At 41.4% G+C, this 10,119-nt stretch overlaps 1 protein-coding gene across 1 annotated transcript; it reads right to left on the bottom strand.

Annotated features, from left to right (window-relative positions):
- Positions 1–4,865: 4,865 nt before the first annotated feature.
- Positions 4,866–9,819, bottom strand: TCF21 (transcription factor 21). The gene is made up of 2 exons (XM_068279486.1): positions 9,257–9,819; positions 4,866–5,328 (listed from the first exon to the last, which is right to left on the bottom strand). Exons 1-2 carry the CDS (start codon positions 9,704–9,706, stop codon positions 5,239–5,241), a joined length of 540 nt encoding a protein of 179 aa, XP_068135587.1. The 5' UTR covers positions 9,707–9,819; the 3' UTR covers positions 4,866–5,238.
- Positions 9,820–10,119: the final 300 nt, after the last annotated feature.

Below are 10,119 nucleotides of genomic sequence, written 5' to 3'. Positions count from 1 at the left end.
GGGGCACCAGACTTGACTTGCGAGATAAATGGGGGCAGCTGGTAAGGGATGGGGAATAAGGTCGGGAGGAGTTCATTAGATCTTCAATATCCAGAGGGAGGGTGATGAAAAAACAAATAATACAAGCTTGTGACACTGCAAGACAGCAGAGGATGAAAAGAGGAGGACATGGAGGAAATGAGAAGTATAAGATTGCAATAGCTCAGTGGATAAGGAGGTGACAGCAGTGCCACCTCCCTATCTGAGTCAGGAGATGCCTGTGTCATTATAGCTGACTGCTGGTGCTCCATTCAGCGGCTGGTACACTGCAAAGTGTAGCCTATATTGCTCTAAAGTTCTTTTCAGTGGTTATTGCAGGGATGTTCTCTTTGTAGAGGCAAATTAACATACAGTCTCAGTTCCTGTCCCCTCTGTAGTTGTGGCACTCTGGTGCTCTCTCTAGTGGCTGGAGGGCTAATATCCAATCCCTGCTACAGTGTATTTGTTTCCAAAGGTTTGTGGACTTTAAAATAATGTACCTGTTAGTTGCAGCAGAGGCTAGTTACTATAAGAGCCTGCCCTTGCTGTAGTCCTCTACAGATTGGAGGCTGGTAAACTATAAGATTCCACCTATAAGAACACACCTATTCAGACAAGCCTATACTTTGGTATAGGTAGCATTGGAAGTTCATTGCCCCATCCCCTGTGTTTCCTTTCCTATTTTTTCCACCCCACCACCCTCTATATTATACACTTGTAAGGGCAGGGACCTCCTCCTTTGTGTTTCTTATATTGCTGTAATTTACCATATGAACATGTACCAACTACACAGTATCTATGTATGTATTTGTACTTGTAGTATTGATTGTCATGACTGTACAGTGTCTTGAACTTCTCATGTATATATGTTTCCCAATATTTGTTTTGTTCTATGTACAGCACTACGGATGATGTTGGCGCTATATGAATAAAATAATAATAATAATAACCATGCCTTTGCAGCAGTGTAGTTCTCTCCAGATTTGAGGCTGGCTACTATAAAATCCTGCCCTTGGTGAGAGGCTGATTACTATAAAATCCTGCCCTTCCTGCAATATAGCACTCTTACAACTAGATACTGGTAGTCTATAAAGTCCTGCTCTTGTGGCAGTGCAGTTCTGTTCAGAGCTGGAAGAGTGTGGGTCAAGAAATACACAATCCCTGCACCGAGAAACACAAAGTAGGAGCCAACAGTGTAATAAGTCAAAACGCCATATGAAATATGGTAATACCATAAAAAATAAGAATGATATTGCAGATTTCAGTTTGCAGCAATTATGCAAACACCAATAAGTCTTGCAGATGATTTCCTGCCTCCATTCGGGTTTGTTAAGCTCCTTAGAAGGTTGCACACCCGGTAGTTAGGTAGGTCCTGGTGTAAAAGCAAGGACTACTCTAAACACAATACAACCTCCAACAAAGGTGTGAACAAAGATACTGGTGTGTGGGAGTGCCCAAAATAATTACATAATCAAAAACCGTTTGAAAATGAGAGGTAGAGTTGGCTTACCTCTGCTGAAGATCACAAAAATACTCCAATATGATTGTATTCTTTCAAAAGTGTATTGCACACAGTAAGGTCAGACGAAAATGCATTTGGGTATTTCCCTCTTCCTCAAGCCAATTAGCAACCACCAAAAGTGTGCCTGTTGCCCTGATTGCAGATGAAGAATGATTTTGTCTGCATTCAGGGAAGCAGTCACACTTTTGGTGGTTGCTAATTGACCTGAAGAAGTGAGAAATACCTGAGAAACACATTGTCATTGTTGTCTAACCTTTTTGTGTACAATAAACAATATAAATAAAGAATACAGTCATATTGACTATTTTTTAGATCTTAAAGGACTCACAAGGTGACATGTGACATTATAAGATAGACATGGGTATGTACAGTGCCTAGCACACAAATAACTATGTTGTGTTCCTTTTTTACTTTCTCTGCCTGAAAAAGTTAAAAATCAGGTATGTAAGTGGCAGTTCCTGTCTGGGTCAGGACCGGGTCGGACTCTAGTGTAACCCTCACTGGTGAGGAATTGCAGCCATAAAACAGTTTTGTGGCAGTAAATGGCTTCTAAGAGCAGGAAAGAGATTAAAAAAAAGGTCAATAGTTCATATATTTTAGCCCTGGCATACTTCAATTAATGTTTCATTAAGAAAAGGCCATGAAACAGTAAAAGCTTAACCACTTGCCGACCGCGCACTCATACCGCGCGTCAGCAAAGTGGCAGCTGCAGGACCAGCGACGCAGATCTGCGTCGCCGGCTGCAGGCTAATTAATCAGGAATGCTTCCTGTCAATTCACGGCGGGGGGCTCCGTGAATAGCCTGCGGGCCGCCAATCGAGGTTCGCAGGCTAAATGTAAACACAAGCGGAAATAATCCGCTTTGTTTACATTTGTACAACGCTGCTAACAGTAGCAGCGTTGTACTGGATCAACGATCCCCGGCCAATCAGCAGCCGGGGATCGCTGTCACATGACAGGCAGGAGCCTGTTAGAGGCTGCACAGGACAGATCCGTTCCTGTGCAGCCTCAGATCTACAGGGAAGGGAGGGAGGAGAGGGAGAGGGGGAATCCTGCGGTGGAGGGGGCTTTGAGGTGCCCCCCCCCCCCGCCAGCCACACGCAGGTAGGAGCGATCAGACCCCCCCCCAGCACATCATCCCCCTAGTGGGGAAAAAAGGGGGGCGATCTGGTCGCTCTGCCTGGTGTTTGATCTGTGCTGGGGGCTGTAGAGCCCACCCAGCACAGATCAGCAAATACAGCGCTGGTCCTTAAGGGGGGGGGGGGGGGGTAAAGGCTGGGTCATCAAGTGGTTAAAAAGTTGATCTAAATATAAAATAAAACTGCGGAATAACTTTAAAAGTCATTTTTAGAAGGAGGATGACAGATACAATTATTTATCTCAGTTTTTTTTTTCACCTCGGATGTCCTTTAAGGAGCAATAAGCTAACTACACCTTTCCTTTTTAAACTGTTTTTAATTATTTTATTTTGGTCTCCTCCACCCATGGATGGTTATTATAAAATCCTGCTCTTGCTTCACAGCAGTTCTCTCCAGAGGCCGCCTACTGTAAAACCCTGCCCTTTCTGCAGTGCAGTACTCTCCAGACCACATGCTTGTAGACGAAAAATGCTGCCTTTGTTGCAGTGCAATTTTCTCCAGACTTGAGGCTGATAAACTATAAAATTCTACGTTTTCTGCTGTGCAGTTCTCTCCAGTTTAGAGACTGGTTACTATAAAGTTATGCTCATATTGCAGTGGAATTCTCTATAGACTAGAGACTGGTAGACTATTAAACTCCCACCCTTGCAGCAGTCTAATTCTCTCCAGAGAGACTGGCTACTATGAAATCCTGCCCTTTCTGCAGTGCAGTTTGCTCCAGACTGGAGGCTAATAGATTGTAAAATCCTGCCCTTGCTGCAATGCAGGTCTCTCCAGACTAGAGACTGGTAGACTATAAAATACTGCCCTTCCTGTGGTGCAGTTCTCGCCAGACTAGAGATTGGTAGAATATAAAATCCTGCCCTTGCTGCAGTGCAGTTCTCTCCAGACTAGAGATTGGTAGAATATAAAATCATGCCTTACCTGCAGGGCAGTTCTCTCCAGACAAGAGATTGGTAGAATATAAAATCATGCCCTTGCTGCGGTGCAGTTCTGTCCAGACTAGAGATTGGTAGAATATAAAATCCTGCCCTTCCTGGGGTGCATTTCTGTCCTGACTAGAGATTGGTAAAATATAAAATCCTGCCCTTGCTGCGTGCAGTTCCCTACAGACTAGTGACTGGTAGAATATAAAATCCTGCCCTTGCTGCAGTGCAGTTCTCTCCAGACTAGAGATTGGGAGACTATAAAATTCTGGCACATCTATCTGAGCTGTAGGTTGTCATCGCCTGGCACTGGATATCTCATTTTACCTGCAGTCTGGGAGGCTGCTCTCTCTGTCAGAAGAAACACTAGCAGAAGCAGGAGTGAAGCGGAAATGTACAGCTCTCTGCTAGTACATCAGTATAAATAACCGAAGACATGGTGTAAACAGTCCGGTCACAACCCCGAAACATTAAACAGCTCTGCTGGGATCTTGTGGATGGGCTGCTCCAGTGTCACTATCTCATCATAGTCTCTCCCTCTCGCCTCTGCTTTGTTTATCTGTCTGAGAATAAGCTATCTCAAATTTCGCCATCAACAGCATTTAAATCCTAACCCCTCTGCAGGATAAACCTGTGCCACCCCGTTCTGCTTTTAGTTAACCCTCTTTTATCACTGAGCTTAGCCAGCTTCTGGGCCCTCCTGCAGCCGTCATTACTGCTGCTGATCCTGACAAATGGCCCAGTACAGTCATCTTATCAAACCAATCTAAAAACAAACCTCATCCCATCGCACAAACAGAATAATACTGCTGATGTATTATCAGTGTTTAGAAAAACAGGGAGATGACAGTCGCATCAGCCTGTGACATTAGATGTATATCTAAAAAATGCCCAGAGTACTGAGGAGGCAAGACCGGGTTCAGAGGGCAGTGCAGAGTATTGGTGTCCTTACCAAAATAAACAAAATAAATGGTCTGCGAATGAGAGATAAGCCAGAAAAAGGACCTGTAGCTGTACTTGAGTGGCTATATATATATATATATATATATATATATATATATATATATATATATATATATATATATATATACATATATATATATATATATATATACATATATATATACATATATATATATATATATATATATATATATACATATATATATATATATATATATATATATACATATATATATATATATATACATATATTCCAAATAAAGCCATTAATTTTCTCTTTTCATATATAAACAAGTAGCATTTATTTGCAGAAATAGTTATCCTTTCTGGAGGAAAAAATATATATATTTTTTTAATATAAATCTTTATATCTAAAAGTGAGGTCGATCGATGGAAAGGGCTATCAAAGCCTCGCCAGACGCCCCGTCTTCTTCATATCCTATAGTACAAAGTTGCAGACAATGTCCTGAGTTCTCTTGGACCAGCAAGGCTCAGGACAGCGTGAAACATACAAAGCTATCAAGTTAAATATAAGGTGTGAACCCTTCGGTATGTACATTTGGTCTCCTCTGGAATATGCTTTGTTTTGTATCAGTCTGTAAAAGTTCTGGTTGTGATCATGTGAGATGTCCCTTCAAGCAATTGCCGCCTGTAGGCTCCTTCCATAATGTCATGATGCGGTGGTTCCACACAAGCGACTTGAGCCCACCACCTCCTTCAGCTCGTTCTCTGGTTTTCCAGCCACCATAAACGGCCACGTCTAATGGGAAACAAATAAGCAAAAATCAGTCCACCAGCATCGTACAACCACTCAATCGGTCAGTTCTGGTGACACTACAGATCATTTCTGGAGGAGGAACGGAAAGTGCTGAGAGTAACTACCAGCACCACCTAAGCAGCCAGTTATGGAATTACCATGATTGTATGTACGATGGAGATAGCGTGTGTAACCTCCTACCACCACCCAATCACCCATCCTCTTCCACCACTTATCTACCACATAATCATTTTCTACATCCAGCTGAGCTCGGGCACTGCCATGAATAATAACAAGGTCTCCCAGATTCTGGTATTGCCGTGATTAAAGAAAGTCTGGCAACATATTAGGTCATTTAACAAGTATTCCTGATCAGTCAGTTCTGCACTGGAGATACTCACTACTTAAAAGTCCTCATCCGGCTCTGATACTGCCAAGTAATAATATGAAATAGAACAGCTATCTAGAAATGTTGCAGAGTAGCTCATGGTGACCAAGAACCACCAGGAAATTGGACTCAAAGGGACCAAAAAGCCCTATTTTTTAGTTATGCTAAATATAAATGTGCCTTTTAAAAACAGAAGTCATTTGCAAATTCCTATTTAGAATGTTTACCTAGAAAGTAAACCTACCTCTGGGGCACATTCTGCCAGCTCTGATACTCTATTATGGATTGTAGCAAATAAAAGAGTATACCATTGCCAGTAACTGATCATCCAGTTCTAGAAGTGCCCTGGCTATTATCATAAAACCTAAACAGTAAACAGACAGCAAATGTATCTATACCCCACACTCATCCAGCTCTGGCAAGGTAATATGGAGAAAGCCAGCAAGAAGCATATTCCTACTACAGCCACCTAATCAACCATCTCCAGTACTGCTGGGAATGTAGCTAATAATAATAATAATAATAATTATAATAATAATAATATTATTATTACACTGAACTAGCTACCTCTGGTATCTCAAGATTGTAAGCTCACAAGGGCAGAGACCTCCCCCTTGTGTTTCCTGTTTCTGTGTATTTTATCAAATGAACATGTACCAGTATTGGCTTTGTTTTAAAACTATACATCAATTGTATGTATTTGTACTTGTGTCACTGGATGTCCTGATTGTACAGTATGTTGAACTTCTCAATCATGTATCTATGCTCCTCATTGTCTATTTTTGCACTCTGTACAGTGCTACAGAAGATGTTGACACTAAATAAATACAAGACAATACTTTCCTGGTTGAAATCAGAAAACCTGGCAACTAAAAAGAGTACAACTAAGAAACCTAATTACCCAGCTCAGGTAATGCCATATATATCAGGAGATGTAGGCTACTGTATTACAGAGAGTACTTCTGCTAGTAATAGAGAATATAGAGAATATACCTCCTAGTCAACCAGCTCAGGTATTGCTATAGGTCTAGGAGAGCTTTACAGGGAACTGTACAATAAGTATGGTTATGATATGGGATTGGGATATATCACCACAGGAAGTATGTATGCCAAATAATATATCTGCATTTAAACATTGAATGACATACATAGGTATGGTTGCTAGGTGTGAAAAGATGACTCCATCATCCAGTCAGGAGGATATATTCTGCCCTTGCACTCCTCTTTCCTCTGGATTGGGGTGCAGTAAGGCTCAAGAGGTTGAACTTGATGGATGCAAGTCTTTTCTCAACCTAGATATCTAACTGTAAACCTAATTATACCATCTAATCATCCAACTCTGCTAGCCACAACCCGGGTACACTCCATGAGATTTTCTGGCAGATTTACTGTCAGATCGATTATTTCCAATATGTCCCATCCAATTTCCAATCAATTTTCCATAGAAGTGAACGGAAAATCGATCAGACTGGATCAGATCCAGCACTGCGTAATATGTTGGTGCTTTATAAATAAATAAAATGTTGGAAATAATCGATCTGACGGTAAATCTGACAGAAAATCTCATTGTATGTACCAAGCATAATAAGGGGAATTAGCATGGCAATTTTGAATATACTTATTGAACTATCTAATTATCCAATTCTGCTACTCCTACCAATAGTTAAGTATAGAGAGTGCAGTTTTGCAGTCACACATATACATGCAGGATGGGAAATATCGACTGTCTCACTAGATACATTCCATGTACATGGGAGATTGTATCCACTCTTGGGAAGGACATCGCTAGATACATTCCATGTACATGGGAGATTGTACAAGGACCTTACTGGATACATTCCATGTACATGGGAGATTCTACAAGGACATCACTGGATACATTCCATGTACATGGGAGATTGTATCCACTCTTGGGAAGGACATCACTAGATACATTCCATGTACATGGGAGATTGTACAAGGACCTCACTCGATACATTCCATGTACATGGGAGATTGTATCCACTCTTGGGAAGGACATCGCTAGATACATTCCATGTACATGGGAGATTGTACAAGGACCTCACTCGATACATTCCATGTACATGGGAGATTGTATCCACTCTTGGGAAGGACATCGCTAGATACATTCCATGTACATGGGAGATTCTACAAGGACATCACTGGATACATTCCATGTACATGGGAGATTGTATCCACTCTTGGGAAGGACATCACTAGATACATTCCATGTACATGGGAGATTGTACAAGGACCTCACTCGATACATTCCATGTACATGGGAGATTGTATCCACTCTTGTGTGGGATGGGAATCTTGATGTGAGGGGATTAGTCACAGAGCAGATACCACCTCATGAAAATGTATTCCCGTCTTCCAGACACTGACACCCAGGGAGAATATTATCTTTATAGCAAGGAGTAAATCTAATCAGCACAGTTCCTTTATATTCTCATTGTTTTGATTTCAAATATTTCCAGCATTACTACAAGCAATCCATAACTCAGACTAGCTCTGAGCCTTATCTAGTCCGCATATTTTATTGGTACTCTTTTATGTTCCTATTCTGGGATAGAATAGACTATATTTCGTTTCTGCTGTTCTGTACATTAATGGGATGAACTGCAGGAGATGTGCAGTGACCAGAGATGGAGTCTGCTTCACACACCGAGTAAATGTACAGCAAATAGGTACGTATTTCCTGGTATCTGATTGGATTAATCTGTACAAAGCTTATCACCTCGTTGCCCCTCATTCCATTCACTATTTCTCCTGAGTTTTCTCCTTGGAGATATTTTTTCATCTTCTGTTTAAAATAACTTTTCAGCACTTTATCATTGAAAAAAGACCAAACAGTAGCTGAAATAGTATTGTCAAAACTATTCTGAGTATTAAAAAAAGCATTTTATTGATAAGGTGTGAAAATATCACCCAGGAGATAACTTAGGCTAATAATAATAATAATAATAATAATGTATTATTATTATTATTATTATTATTACTGTTTATATTTTGATACAGTGGAACTTTATCTTTCTTTTTGCAATATAACACTTGCTTCAAAACTCCTGGGCAGCCCTGCCTCCTTTAATTAAAGCAGAAAAGAAGACTTGTACACTGTGTAACTTTTCCCTTAATTGAGGGGAGTTAAAATGCATGTACTACTGATAAAGACATTCCTCCCTTCCAAAAGAAATCCTAACAGTTTCATAATTTACAGCTCAGGGAGATAAGAGAAGAAATATGAGCGCAGCGGGCTGGGATCCCAGGACTAGGTGGCATACTGAAGCTCTGCACTTTTACTGAGGAGCTCTGTAGTTCTATATACATTGTAAACCACACACATTAACACAATACGAGAAGTAGGATAAATAAACGACAATGGTCGCACAGCAAGCAGCCGCTTATGTATATTTTACCATTGCATTGTGCTAATTAGAGTCCACATCAGGCATGATTCTGGATACAAGAGAGTCGCAAAATAGTTATCATTAATGATTGAGCATACACGTTCTCCAGGACACACAGCTAGAAGACACTCACCAGGTTGACAGGATGGATGTATCCGTTTTCATACTTGTCATTGGCCAGTATCTGCCTCAGATGAGCAATGTAACTGGATGCCAGCCTCAGGGTGTCCAGCTTGGAGAGCTTAGTGTCCGGGGGCACCCAGGGTAAGGTAGTCTTGAGCCTGGAGAAAGCTTTGCTGAGCACCCTCATCCTGGCTCTCTCCCTGGCATTAGCAGCGTTCCTCTGGACCTGCTTCCCTTCATGGTTAACCCCACCCAGGGGACTTTTCTTGCGAGTGGCTTTCCTCCTCTTTCCTGGAGCTCCCCTGCCTTTCTTGGGTGAGCCATTGTCGCAGGTTGAGCTTTCTTCGTTGCTGTCATTTAGAATAACAAACTCTTTGCTAGAATCCAGTTTGATGCCATCACACCCCAACATTTCCACCTCCTGGAAGTCCTCCACATCACTCAGGGAGCCAGTAGACATGGTCTGTGCGCTGCCCGCTCGCCCCTTCTTCCCTTCTGGGATCCAGGTGTGAATTAATGCAGAATAAGGTTTGATTAGCAGCTACCAGAAGACACGCCTGCTGCAGTGTTTGTCTAAGGGAAAGAGCTGTGGAATTTGATGAGGACAGTAGTAGTCATTTATTTATTGGATGGAGGGTGGGGCGGTACCAAGCAGAATGATACAAGGCAGGAGGAGGAGACCCTCTCCAAAACCACTACAGCCCTCTGCTTTCTCTCTATATATTATGCTTTCCTAGAATGTATGCAGTATTGCTGTATGCGCTACCACATTCTACTGTATATACTTAGCAGCTCTTGTGTCATTTCAGATTTACTTTACACTGTTTTTTTTTTTGTGTTTGTTCATTTTCATAATTTTGTTAAAGCAGTCGA

This window comes from Hyperolius riggenbachi, chromosome 4, assembly GCF_040937935.1.
Source record: "Hyperolius riggenbachi isolate aHypRig1 chromosome 4, aHypRig1.pri, whole genome shotgun sequence".
In the NCBI taxonomy this organism is placed as follows: domain Eukaryota; kingdom Metazoa; phylum Chordata; class Amphibia; order Anura; family Hyperoliidae; genus Hyperolius; species Hyperolius riggenbachi.
This window is presented reverse-complemented; position numbering and strand designations above follow the sequence as displayed.